Source organism: Eptatretus burgeri, chromosome 16 (assembly GCF_056783735.1).
Source record: "Eptatretus burgeri isolate ZD-2024b chromosome 16, Ebu_testis_v1, whole genome shotgun sequence".
Taxonomy (NCBI): domain Eukaryota; kingdom Metazoa; phylum Chordata; class Myxini; order Myxiniformes; family Myxinidae; genus Eptatretus; species Eptatretus burgeri.
This window is the reverse complement of record NC_140976.1, coordinates 20,358,577-20,372,964: the sequence shown is the minus strand read 5'-3', so window position 1 is coordinate 20,372,964 and position 14,388 is coordinate 20,358,577. Positions and strand designations below refer to the sequence as shown.

Genomic DNA, 14,388 nt, shown 5'->3' with positions numbered 1-14,388 from the left:
ATTTGGACAAGATCTCCCAGTGGGGCAAATGTAATCAAGTTAAGTTTAATGCTTCAAAAACTAAATTTCTTCTCATCTCAACAATCCAATCTGCTTTGAAAGCTCTACAATTACACCATGTGATATAATAAACCTATGAGGTATCACTCTAACATCAAATTTATCCTGGAATCCCCACATTACTCAAATAGCTAAGTCTGCCTTGAAGAAATTAGGAGTCCTGTTCAGATGTCGAAGATTCTTCTCCTTTGAACAGTTGCTCCAACTATATAAAGGATCGATTAGTCCTTGTGTGGAGTACTGTTCTCACATCTGGGGAGGTTCCAGCTCCACATACTTACTGGACAGAAGTGAATCCAAAGTTAGTTGACTTGTCAACTCTACAAATATGACCTCAAAACTTGACACGCTCAAATTACACCGGATAGTAGGCTCTCTTTCTCTTTTCTAGATATTACTTCGGTTTCAGCTCACAAGAACTTGCTGCTTGTGTACCTCCACCATTAACGAGACCAAAGAAGCCACTACATCACATGATTATTGTGTGGCCATTGGCACCTCAAGGGTGGGCTGTTACGATGTTTGTTTCTTCCCCTCCACTGCCAAACTCTGGAACTCTTTACCTTCTCATGTCTTCCAAAACACTTATGACCTTCCCCTTTTTCAAAAAGCACTTTTTTTTTTTTACTTTCTCAAAAACTCTTAGACTATTCTCTCTTTCCTTACTTTTCTATCAATGCAGTTATTTTATTTAAGGCTTGGCCTCGATGAAGACTATTTAGTCCATGGCTGAAGCCTTCAACATTAAAATGTGGAGACACCCTCTCCCCCCCCATTTTTTTTTTCCTCTCTCCTCCGAAACTACACACACAATTAAAAAAAAAAAAAACTTGACCACAATATTCATCACCTGTGATAGACCAAAGTTTATCGACTGCATCAAAATCAGCTCTCATTCAAGGGGTATTCAGGAGGTGGGGTTTAACCTCCCCCCCCCCTCCAAGAAAAAATAGGTATTTGCTTTCTTCTCTGAAACTACACACATGATTTCAATGAAACTTGACCACAGCGTTCATCACCCATGATGTGGTAAAGTTTGTTCATGGCATTAAAATAAATCAGGGTCTAAGGGGGTTTGAATGACTTGCTCCTGGTCCAGGTGAGCTTCTGGACAGGTGGCCCAATTTTTATTAATATAGCCTACTTTGGGGATGTCATTGCAGATTCTTTAATCTCAACTGGCCTGTACTTATGCAGACATTAAGCAAATGCATTGCAGATAAATAAACATTCGACGAGTTGCAAGACCAATTTCCAATTAAGTTGGAAACCAACGAAACTAACTTGATCATAGTACATTTTAAGTTCTCTTGCTCACTGTCCCTTTTATCATTTTCAGGATTTCACAATAATGGAGCCCATTGTCAGCAGAGGCCAGCTTACATTGGGGTTGAAATATGTTCCTGCAAAGTCCTTGGGTAAGACCAGCCGTACAAGTGTCCTTCGAGAGGGTTTATCAATGATGACGTTTCTTGCTTGAAGACACATTAATTGTTGGAACATTTGATTGTGTGGCTTCCCTGGTGGGACAATTGCGATGCACAAACTTAATATGTGGTATCCATAGCTTTGTGAAGTCTCTTCCTGATGTTCAAGACTCCTTGTGCCATTCTTAGATGGAAAGAAACCAGCATCTGGTGAGATCCACATTTGGATCCAGAATGCCTACAATCTAGTACCAGTACGGTCACAGGGTGTAGACTCTTTTGTAAAGTGGTGAGTCCATTTGTGTCCCTCTCACTCCCCCATCTTCCCAACCCCTTCCTTCACAGACACACCCCTGACGCACACACACACACGTGCAACACCGCCCCCCCCCACCCCAACCACTACTTGCGTGAGCACGCACACGTTCATCCACTACACCCCCACCGACTCACAAACACTTGTGTGACAAACTAGCTCGAAACATGTCCAACATGTTGGCGTGCGCCTGACACACATGCACACACCCCACGAGCACATGCACGCAGCTTAAATGCAAGCCCTGCACATATGCGTTTGCATGCACGTGCTCACACGTAATAGATACACGCATGCGGGCCTCACGTGTGCACACACACACACACACACACACCCATGTCCAACACATCACACAAGTCGTATCACGCATGCCCAATATGACATGTGCCCAACACGACACGCATGCCTCACATGACATGACACGACACAGGTGCCCGACACTACACTACATGGTACGTGTGCTCGACGTTGAGGTGGGATAGATGTTGCACAATTGCACCTGGGCTAAGGGGGACATCGCATAACTGCGCCCGGGCCGAGGGGAAGCATCACATGCGCCCGACTGCACCCAGGCTAAGCAGGGGAAAGGCGTTGTATGACGGCACCCCCGGCCCAAGCGGAGGCAAGCCCACTCCATGCACGCATGCACACCACAAACTCCCTTTCCCCCCCCACAAACATGGACACACACATCCTTCCTTAATGATTATTAGCTGTTAGTATGTGAATATTTTTCATGTTAAAATGTACATCTGCCTTGCTCAGTGCCTTTGAACCTTTGAACTGGACTTGACTGCCAACACTGTCTTTTTATTCCCTTGACTACCACTGATAACTTCTCGGTTCCGACTCCATCAAACCAGCTACATACTGCCTGACACGAGCCGCCAGAGCCGACAAAAAACTCGAGTCGTACGAAAGAACTGTAACCCAGAGTACAACCACACCATGGTGTACGATGGATTCCAAGCTGAAGACCTGAATGAGGCATGCATCGAGCTCACAATCTGGGATTATGAACGCTTTTCCACCAATCAGTTCTTGGGAGGTGTTCGCTTGAGTTTTGGAAAAGGTGAGTTCTCGATTGCTGTCATTGAACCTGATAACCATTCAGTGACCAAAATTTTCACACAACCTTTCTCTTGTATTTTAATTTTCAGGAATGAGCTATGGAAAGGCAGTGGATTGGATGGACTCTCAGGGAGAAGAAATCCGTCTCTACAAGAAGCTTCTAGAAACACCAAATGAGTGGAATCAGGGAATATTGCCTCTGCGACCACAAATGGCTACCGCACAGAACCCTTCTAAGTGAGAATTCTGTGTTGTGTGTGTGTGTGTGTGTGTGTGTGTGTGGGGTGGTGGGGGGGTGGTGTGCAAGTAATCTTTTGCCTTCCTCCCCCCCCCCCTCCAATGAGCTACTAAACAACCCCTATGCTGTAATGTAACAATCCTTTATCCTCAATTGACTTCCTTTATCTTCATTTGACTTCCTTTGGCAGCCATTCCCCTCTGTCGTATAATATCTCTATACCCGTTTTGTTTTGGAGGGGTATGAGGGGCTGGTTTCAATTATTCTCTTAGCACTTGGTCACATTTTCACTGATCAATTTCTAATCCTATTTTGCCAAGTTTAGTTGCAGGTTGAGCTCTTTTGTACATTTTCTGGGTTTGCTTTGTGAATAATACATTGGAATATGTTTGCACACCACAATTTCCTTCTTGGAACTTTCACAATGAACTGTTGTCCTTTTTCAGCTGGCTGAGGTTTCTGTGTTAAAATTTTATTGTGTAATAAAGTTTTAAAATGAACACTAAGTCTCAGCTTGTGGTTGTTAAAGAGGGTGTTGGGGGAGGGGGTGTTGAAGGGAGACAGTGCAGACGGGAGGTGGGAGTGTTAGTGGGGAGAGAGAACGGCTAGGGAAGAGTGGCTGGAGGGCCTAAAGAGCGGGGAAGGGGAAGGAGGGTGGACAGGGATGGTGGAAGAGAGAGGATGAAGGGAGGGGGGAAGAAAGTGTGGAAAGATAACAGAGGGGGGTGAAAGGAGGAAGGAGAGCATTGGCATTGGAGAGGTTAGAAAGGGGATGTGGAGGGAGGGCGGGTGAGGGAGCTGGAGAGAGTGAGTGGGTAAATGTGTAAATGAAGGTGTAAAAAGTCTGATTTAATGCAATTTAATTCCAGGCTATAAGGCAACAGAAGATGAAAATTTTGAAAGGGGGTGTACACTTTCTCCAAGCACTGTAACTCATTGTGATGTCTATAATGACTTCAAGGACTACAACACATTTACAATCACTCAACCACCAAATAAAAGCTGGAAAACTTTCTCCTCCTCAAAAGATTCAGGGCGATGTTTGCTCAAAGGAGTTACCAAAACACAATTATAAGGAACACCGAAAAACACACAAACAAAATAGGACAACTACCACCAGACTTTATCAAAAACAATTTTGTGAAAAACATTTAAAACTAAAATTTATAAGATACTTAAAAAAAAACTAAATCGGATGTTGCGGGACGGGGGTTGGGTAAGAGCTTCCTCCCCTGGTGGTCTTATCTCGGGTTCCCACCAGACTCCCCAGAATTGCAGGCCATCGCACACGGATAATTCCGTGATGCGTGGGTCGCTAACCGACCGTGAACGCCAATAACTCAACCGCGTGACTGAGGGTCCTCCCGTCTATGGGTTAACCGGGTTACCCAATTACTCACGTGATTTAATTACTGGGGAACACGTCCTCGGTAAGCTTTGTCCGAACCGGATCGGATGCAGCTAAGCGACACTGCCAAGGATGTTCCGGCTAAAAGCAACGGATCGTTGGGAGCAAAGTCCTGGCTAAGTTAGGATATGGACCATGCTGGAGCAATGAAAGAAAACATGAAAACGAGCTGGGAACATTTCTACAAAGGGATTTATTTTATTAACAAGCAGGTGAGGAAAGATATGTGGCACTGTGAATATAGCTTTTATTGTTGTCTGTAGCAGGAATAGGAAGAAATGTGAGAGGTGCGGTAATATACAAGCAACTTATAAAAGCAGACACAGAGCAGAGTAATCCCGATATAATTATTGCACAATCTTAACTTAAACGAGGACAGGTACCAGGACACACACACCGATGAAGAGGAGTTGATGAAGAGAAAAAGGAGAGGAGATGAGGCTAACGGTCTCTCAATACCTTGCGCGATTCCACCACCAATATGTTTGGGGGGGATGCTCCACTGGGCGATACCTCCCTGACAGCTGGCGCATCGTCTCTTGCTTCATGGCACTTCGCGCAGCTCGCGTCGGTCCAGAGAATGAGACGCGACCATCGGGCGTGAAAGGAGGGACTTGGGTGGAGCCAATAGCCAATGGGTAGAGAGAGAGGCAGAGCCAGCAGGTGAATTGGTAAAAAGGGTGGAGCCAGCAGGCGAATGGGTAGGTTGTCAGAGAGAACGAGCCAACAGGAATGAAGAAAGGAATGACTCGAACGACGAGCAGGAACGACAACAGGAACGACGACAACTCTCGATCAACGACTACTCTCCTGCCCCGCGACCCGTCCTTTTATAGATCCGGTGGTACAGGCAGGGGCGATGACCTGAAGAGATGTGTCATCACCCGAATCGGGTGCTCTGGTTAGGCCCCGGCCAGCACACGGTCTGGCCACCATGACCGGAAGTGGCTCCACTTCACTTCAGGCCAGATGATTCCAAGCTGCGGAAATGTCTCGCTCTGAACCCCGTGATATGAATCGCCGTGCCCCGGTGACCCGTGGTTGGTGCTGGTCAATGTGCCTGCTCCATGGTGCACCATGCGGCCCGAGTGATCCGACGGCACAGCTTGCCTCTGCCTGGTAGCAGCTGCATCAAGGTGGAGGTGCGGTAGGATGTTTGCCGTCCACGGGAGACATTTGTTGCTGTCGTGGTGAGCAAAGACCGATGGCAAGATGTTATTTTACCCCATGCGCAGACCCGACCAAAGATGTGTGTTATTCGTGCCTCGTTCTGCACGTTGATAAAGTATCATGGCCACGCGCGGATCTGCCATTGAGCATGGTGTTCGCAGTTGTCAGAGACGGTGCGATGCATGGTGCCAGCCCTGATCTGTGTCAGGGAATTGAGGAAAAAGATTGGATATAATAATTGTATGTGTGGTTGAGTTGAAGAAGAAGATAGATATAATTATTAAATGGAGATTTGGAAATGGGTTGGAAAGGGCGTGGCCACGTGCGCTTTGCAAGTTGTCAGCATTTAGGGTGCCGCTTCTTCCATCTCCTTGGTACGTGTTCCGTGCAGCGAGGGCGTCGTGTTGGGTGCGCTCTCTGTTCAGTGGGTGGAAATTACCGCTGCACGTGCATTTGACAGGCTGCGATTTCTGCAGTGGGGTGTCCAGCATAATGCCTGCTTGGCCTTCGCTGAAGACCCATCTCACAGCGAAGGGTGCACGTGGCTGGGATTTACCTCAGGAATAATAGTAGAAAAAAAGAATAGGAATGAGTGCAGAGATTGAATCAGACCAAGCTATGAAGTTTATACAACGCACTGTCCCGTTGTCCCGCTAGCTTGACAAAAGGGAAGGGACTATCTGAACGTATATTCATGGAATAACTGTCTAGGGACCGCTGTATGATGGTTGCGGTTCCCAGAACCGCAACACAGCGTTTGGTGGTTAAATGTGCTAATGGAACATTTAAAAGTTACTTAAATATATATATATATATATATATATATATATATACATATATATACATATACATATATATACATATATATATACATATATACATATATATATATATATATATATACATATATACATATATATACATATATATATATATATATATATATATATATATATACACATATATATATATATATATATATACACAGCTCTGGAAAAAAATAAGAGACCACTCCAAAAAAATTTTAAATCAGCATCTCAACATGTATGGCAGCCATTCCATTCCAGGGGCTGTTGAATTCCAACACAGGCACACCTCATTCTACTTAGTGAGGTACTGATTAGGTGATCACCTGAACCGAATCTTATTTGACAAGGAAAAGTATAAAAAACCACTGCTGTGGTCATCACTATCCTCTTGCAATAGGACCAGCTGGATGGCAAAAACAGTGCTAGTATTACCTCAAAAGTAATTGGAATCAAAAAATAACTATTGACTTTGCCAAAAGAGTTGAAAAGAAAAGTTTTGAGTGAGGAAAAGAAGGGTTCAATTCTGGCTTTACTGGCAGAGGGATACAGTGAGCGACACGTTGCTTCCATCCTTAAAATTTCAAAGACGGCGGTTCATAACAACTAGGTCAAGCAGCAGACATTGGGGACAACAAAGCTACAGACTGGCAGAGGGCGAAAACGACTTTCCACTGAGCGGGATGACCACCAACTCGTTCGAATGTCACTCAACAACCGTAGGATGACATCAAATGGCCTACAAAAAGAATGGCAAACGACATCTGGGGTGAAGTGCACGGCAAGGACGCTTCAAAACAGGCTCCTCGGGGCAGGGCTGAAGTCGTGCAAAGCTAGAAAAAGCCCTTCATCAATGAGAAGCAAAGAAGAGCCAGGCTGAGGTTTGCAAAAGACCACAAGGATTGGACTGTAAAGTACTGGAGTGAGGTCATCTTCTCTGATGAGTCCAATCATCAACTTTGCCCAACACCTGGTCGTCCAATGGTTAGACGGAGACCTGGAGAGGCCTACAAGCCACAGTGTCTCGCACCCACTGTGAAATTTGGTGGAGGATCGGTGATGATCTGGGGGTGCTTCACCAAGGCTGGAATCGAGCAAATTTGTCCTTGTGAAGGACTCATGAATCAAGTCACGTACAAGGTTGTCCTGGAAGAACACTTGCTTCCTTCTGCTCTGACAATGTTCCCCAACTCTGAGGATTGGTTTTTCCAGCAGGACAATGCTCCATGCCACATAGCCAGGTCAATCAAGGTGTGGATGGAGGACCATCAGATCAAGACCCTGTCATGGCCAGCCCAATCTCCAGACCTGAACCCCATTGAAAACCTCTGGAATGTGATCAAGAGGAAGATGGATGGTCACAAGCCATCAAACAAAGCCAAGCTGCTTGAATTTTTGTGCCAGGAGTGGCATAAAGTCACCCAACAGCAATGTGAAAGACTGGTGGAGAGCATGCCAAGACCCATGAAAGCTGTGATTGAAAATCAGGGTTATTCCACAAAATATTGATTTCAGAACTCTTCCTAAGTTAAAACATTAGTATTGTGTTGTTTAAAAATGAATATGAACTTGTTTTGTTTGTATTAATTGAGGTCTGAAAACACTGAATCTTTGTTGTTATTTTGACCAGTTGTCATTTTCTGCAAATAAATGCTCTAAATGACAATATTTTTATTCGGAATTTGGGAGAAATGTTGTCAGTAGCTTATAGAATAAAATAAAAATGTTCATTTTTCTCAAACACATACCTATAAATAGTAAAAGCAGAAAAACGGATAATTTTGCAGTGGTCTCAATTTTTCCAGAGCTGTATATATATATATATATATATATATATATATATATATATATATATATATATATATATATATATATATATATATATATATATAATTTATTTTTATTAATATATTAATTTTTTTATACTGGTATACATTTATTTATACATATAAAGTTGCAGCCACAGGTACCAAGTGTATTATGAGAGAGTCAATCCTCGTTTCTCCTCAGAACCACCGGACCTGGGGCCACCGCTCACAATTAATTTTATGGTGCGGTGGGTTGCTTAACAACCACAAACGCCAATCAGTTAACAACGGGTTCCAGTGTCCATTGTCTAATTTGCTGTTTAACTTGAGGTCACGTGGCCTCCTGACTGGGGAACGTGCCCTCGGCGATGCACCAATCTTATCTTGAATATACCTTAAGTAATGCAGCCGAGAGTTTACTGCTGGTGCACGCTGACTATGACAAGTTATTTAGTTTGGGAATTGTAATCTCCCAATCTATCTAGGTTCAGACAATGCTGGATCAATGGAAGGAAATGACAACCACGGACAGGTTGAAACATCAACAAGGAATTTATTATTAACAATAAAAATAAATGAACTGAAGGATTTTTTATTTCCTTGTCGATGGAATGGATGAATTCAAATCAAATGTTCAATCAACAAAATAATCTCAAGCAAATGAAGAATTCAACAAGCAATTATAGCAAAATGGACAGAGCAGATGCTTATTACTTTGCCTTACTTTACGATTAAACACAAGATATGGGTTCCCCATATTTGGGGGGGAAAAGAAATCCGGTCTCGATTTACCAAGGCAGAAGTCATCGTGCATCTATTAAAATAACCCAAAATGTGTAAGCGTGGCTTGGTCTACCTCTTTAAATGAGCTCTCCACAGCTTGGCTCGTTTCTGTTAATCAATCTCACTTCGTCATTCACAGAAACCAGGTGTGCCAAGAACCAGTCGGACCGAGCAGAACCAGCAGGAACAGTCCAACTGTCACCAACCGCCGTTTCTGCTGTCACCGACCCAGGCCCGTCGCTGGGGCTCAGTATTAAGGGGGACATATGAAGTGGATGGGGGGGCACAATTATAATATTTAATTTTTTGATAACCCGGTATGCTATTGTATTCATGCAGCATTGATGCATCTATACTGAGGTTGCCGTCACATACTAACCAAATTTATCTCAGCTAGATTTAATGTTCCGATGTTTTTGGCCTAAAATTATTCAAATTCAGGAGAGCCGCAACAAACTGGCACATTCACAATGCAGATATTCAATGATTAGACAATTGGCACAAATTCAGGTGCACTTATACAAGGTGTCGTCAATAATTGGCATTAGAAAATTAATATACCAGAGATACAATGACTAAACGGGGGAGGTTAGCACCGGAATCAGTGCACTTTCAAATAAGATACAGTAGGCTATGACCTGCGATCATCACGTTAAACTATCAACAGCAAATACGACCAGCCTGAAGATACCACAAAGTCCACATTTAAAGCAGTCAATTACAGAGAGGTAAGGTTATGCACAAAGCACTAGGTTTGCTTTGTATATGCAAAATCCTAGATATAAGATATGCAAAGCACCAAACACAACATTTAACTTAAACATCAGAAGTACAAAGCAGCCAACTACGGCGGGTGCTGACCACAACCGCAACCACACACATCACCAGCAGTCACACACACAATCTGAACTCCTCGTATAGTTTTTATACCGCTGTACTCGCTGTCAGAAGAGCTGCCAGCGACGCGTCTCGGTGTGGAATCTTCTAAGGACCTTCTCCTTCCATTTATTCAGGCATTTGCATGTGAGGTCTCTCTCGAAGGCCAGCCGTACAAGTTGTGCCTTACGTGCATGGCGCATGGACCGTCGGTTGTCAGTGAAGACATTCCTCAATATTGAGAATGAGTTTTCACACATGGCAGTGGACGCACCAAGTGTTAGTCCAAGTCTCATAGCAGTCACTACACTTGGCATGGCTTCCAGCGTTTTGTGGTATGTTGAGTTTTTGTGTTGTCCATCTCTCGTTTGGCTGCTTTTCTGTCTGTGTGCGAATAAACTGCTTTGCAACCACACACTCTGTTTCACTGATGGTTGACTTTGTTAATGTCATGATGTGCTGGAGCAAGTGGGGATCCAAAAACGTGCCATTTTCGGGATTCAAGGCAGCGAGTGAACGGGCGAGTTGCGCTCACTGAAACGCTGAGCGATCTCTCCAAGCACAGTGTCAATTACGCTGCAAAAAAACCATCTGCAGTTCTCTCTTGTCATTGTTTTGTCCTGTAGTCTCCAAAACTACAAACTGTTCCAAGTTCTTATGCATTGTGCGTCTCCGTTTTGGTGGTGGTGTAGAAGTGTGAGCATCGTTGGCCTTGTTCCACAGATCAGTGAACTCATCCTCAGAGCGGAGTTTCTTCACGCACTCCGTAGCACTCGCCACCAGTTCCAACCCCGTTAGCAAGTCCATGTCCTCTGCCTGCAAGAGTCTGTTAGGGCCATCTAACAACATCAGCAGTTTTTGTACAAAGATAGCAATGAACATGAAGACAGGCCCAGAGACTTCCCGCAAAAGCCCAATAGCCTCCATCCTCATCTCTGCACCGTAGGCGCGCTCTGCATCAATCTCTGACAGTAAGGATGTGATATCCTTAAAATATCCTATGATCACAGTCACGGTGGCTAAATGTCCCGTCCACCTTTGATCAAGAAGTCGTTTTAACCGCTCACCTTTATACTGTACAGCAACAGTGGGCTTTCTGAAGAATTTGTACAGGCAACAACAAACCTCGAGGAAATCAGTGACAGCTTTCTCTGCTGCCAGTGCGTGGATAACTACCAGATGGATTTGGTGATTTAAGCAGTGCACATAGGGAATTTCTCTTTCCAATATCTCTTGCAACAACTTTTACACCCCACCGTGCTTCCCAGTCATTACCGAAGCCCCGTCGTACACCTGACTTAATATTTTTGACGTGTCAAGTCCTGTTTTTGTCAGCTCTGCAATTATTAGGTCTATCAATGTTTTTGCATCGCCAGCGTCGGCTGTAGGTATTGTGAGTAGACGCTCTGTTGCTTCATTTGATGCGGATACAAAGCGAATGATGATTGATATGTTCTCACACTCAGTGGGGTCCCTCGTCCCATCCACCTTGATGGTAAACCACGATGTGCCGACTTCTTCCACAATGGCATCCGTCACAACATTACTCAATGCGCAGATCAGTTCATTCTGCATTTCCGGACTAGTATAGCTTGCGTTTCACGGGATATGCTTTATTATTTCGGCTAGCTCGGTGTCTTTTTTGAGTGTGAAGTTTAAAAGCGAGAGAAAGAGCCCACTGTGCCCGTCTGACATATCCTCAAAATTATCAAGGCTCCCTCTGAAAGGGAACTGCTTTTCTGCGAGAAATCCCACAACATCTATAAGAGCAGACACATAGTACTGGTTTCTATTTAGCTGGTCAGCATTGAGGAGTGTGGAAATCTCCTCACCACAATCGATGCGCCTCTCATTCTCCTTCCACCTCAAAACACAAGTTAAATATTCCTTCGAAGTTGTGCGTTTGTGAAATCCCCTGTCTTTCTCAACGGCATGTTTCCAATTCCAGTCGCCTCGCACTGTGAAAGTAGAGTCCACTGGGCCACGTGCGGTGTTAAACTTCCTACATGGATAGCAGAATGCTGCATCTGTCTGCACACTGTATTCCAGCCATTCATTCGTCTGGTACCACGAGGACACAAAAGAGCGACTCTTGTTCTGAAACAGATGGCCAGGGTACCGCTGTAGAACAATTTGATTCGCTCTCTCACTTCCAAGATCATCGTCAAGCGGCTTGACAGGACAGTGGCATGATTGCAAACACACATATTTTTAATTTTTATTGGAAAATTACTTTTGTAAGATGGAGGGTTGTGAAGGTCACACAGTGCACTTCATCTTTAATTATGTAAATTTGTCTTTTCCTTATTCATATTATCATATTATGACTATATTACATTTATACCTAACTTACAACCAATCAGGCAACCTGCTTAATAGGGCCTCCATATCGAAGACAATGATTGGCTATTCCTTAAAACTAAATGATCCACGATACATATAACCACCCACAGCATCGACATTCGACACGAGGTCTTGCGGCTGTCTGTCGTCTTGGCTGCTGGCGTTGGTGCTTGCGTTATTATCTTTTATCTTGTGGGCTTGGACTGTATTCTCTTGCCAATTGCTTTTGGAGATGCGCTGGCAAGCACACACTTATCTCTTGACTGTTATTCAAAGAAGGATATTATTAAAGAACAGTTTATCCAAGAAGGCCTTATTATTCACCACGTTAAACATCTGGAATAAGGATTGTAGTTCACACAGGTGAACTCTTAAACAGCAAGGAGTTCACAGTGGGCGCTCGTCCTCAAACACTAAGTTGTTCACAGGGTGCAACAGGGCATAAATGGGTGGCATACAAGTGGGGGGGAGGGGGCACCAGATGTGCCATGGGGGGGGCATTACACCCAAATATGCCCCCCCCTAGCGACGGGCCTGCACCGACCATCAGGAGCCATCAGGATCTCTCACCAACTGTCATCAGGGCGGTCCTGCCATCCTTTTACAAGTGACCAGTGTGAGCGGAGCCTCAAGCACAACTTCAGCCAAATCCAGCTTGCTTATTGGCACATTCCTGCAAGAGACCTCCAACCGTCCATTTCCGTGCTCATTCTCTCAAACCATCGAACAAGATGCAACTCCCAATAACCCCAATTAACACACCATGTTTGGGGTGGTGGAGGATCACCAGAAAGCAGCCATTCGCTGGAACAACCGAGCGGAAACATGAAGTGCTTACAAAACGTTAACGGGCAATCATCACCTCTGTTTAGTCCGACACGAAGAAGAGCCGGTTAGCATCCATAGAGCTGCTGTACTGGGTGTCGATCGCCGATGGAAAAAGGTGGGTGCCCGAGGTAAATGATCCGAGACCACAGTCATATTTGATTGTCAGAACGAACTGTTCGGGGAAAAGCTTGTGGTGTGATTAATGACTCGTCCTGTAAGTCCAATGTGAAAATGATAACCAAAATAAAATATGTAAATAAATCGTGTATTTCAAAGCCAATATGTCTTGACAGAAAGGGACTAGAACGAGTATCCGTTGGGCTAACAGCTATCTTATCGTGTGCACGAACGGTGAATATCACTCATGCAGAAATGAAAACTGATGTAAAACCATACGTCATGAACATGTTGTAAAGAGGAAAAGGTTATCTCCTCAGAAAGGAAGAGAACCTATTCTCTCCCCTTCTCCAACGCATCAAAGGGTTAGAATCCCACCACACAAGGGGTTGTGTCTATTCTGAACATGCATTTATGGAAATAACTGTCTGAGGACCTGGATGTTGTGTACATAACTCAGATCCATTCTGAAATCCACAAATATATATATATATATATATATATATATTTTTAATATCTTTGATACACCACAACAAGGATGGTCTAGAGCAGTGTTTCTCAACCTTTTTTGTTCCACGCCCCACTTTGATTTTCAAAATAATCGTACGCCCCACCATGATTGGAGACACTACAGTATATACTGCATATGTATTCAAAAGGCAAAGCTATGAAAGCGATCATATATTGATTCATGAATTCTGAATCCTCATGCCCCACCAAAATATTGCCACGCCCCACCTTGAGAAACACTGGTCTTGAGACATGTCTCTGAGCCATATAAATTGGGTTTGAATCTTGGCTCAGCTACAAACTGCCATCCTCATGTCTTCCAGGTAGGGTGAGACACCAATGTGTGTGCCATCCTTTGGATGGATGTGAGACTGGGTGTCCTGTCTGCCAGTATTAGTTGCTGGATGTTATATCCCATGGTGTCCTTCACGAAGAATCGGCAAGCTATTGCCAGCACCCTGAACAAATTCCAAATTCCTGGAGGGGCTTTGCATCAGTGGCACAGGTGCACAGCCCCCTCCCTCCCAATCATTGATGCTACTTGTAGCCATTTGCTTCACTTCACGCAAAAGAAAAGAAGAAGAAGAAGAAGAAGAACCACGACCAAAATCAATGGCTGCAGCAATT

General features: G+C 44.2%; 1 protein-coding gene and 1 long non-coding RNA gene across 2 annotated transcripts in view; one reads left to right on the top strand and one right to left on the bottom strand.

Moving 5' to 3' along the window:
- LOC147010663 (uncharacterized) overlaps nucleotides 1-3,612 on the top strand; it is a 77,729-nt gene extending 74,117 nt beyond the window's left edge. The window contains exons 17-20 of the mRNA XM_085859838.1: nucleotides 1,400-1,478; nucleotides 1,677-1,776; nucleotides 2,667-2,875; nucleotides 2,964-3,612. Of these exons, the coding sequence (XP_085715964.1) occupies nucleotides 1,400-1,478; nucleotides 1,677-1,776; nucleotides 2,667-2,875; nucleotides 2,964-3,115 (540 nt within the window). The 3' untranslated portion in view covers nucleotides 3,116-3,612. The remainder of the gene's footprint in view (nucleotides 1-1,399; nucleotides 1,479-1,676; nucleotides 1,777-2,666; nucleotides 2,876-2,963) is intronic.
- A 5,300-nt stretch (nucleotides 3,613-8,912) lies between these two features.
- LOC147010661 (uncharacterized) overlaps nucleotides 8,913-14,388 on the bottom strand; it is a 55,453-nt gene continuing 49,977 nt past the window's right edge. Inside the window, exon 3 of the long non-coding RNA XR_015052449.1 lies at nucleotides 8,913-9,333. This is a non-coding gene — a long non-coding RNA (uncharacterized LOC147010661). The remainder of the gene's footprint in view (nucleotides 9,334-14,388) is intronic.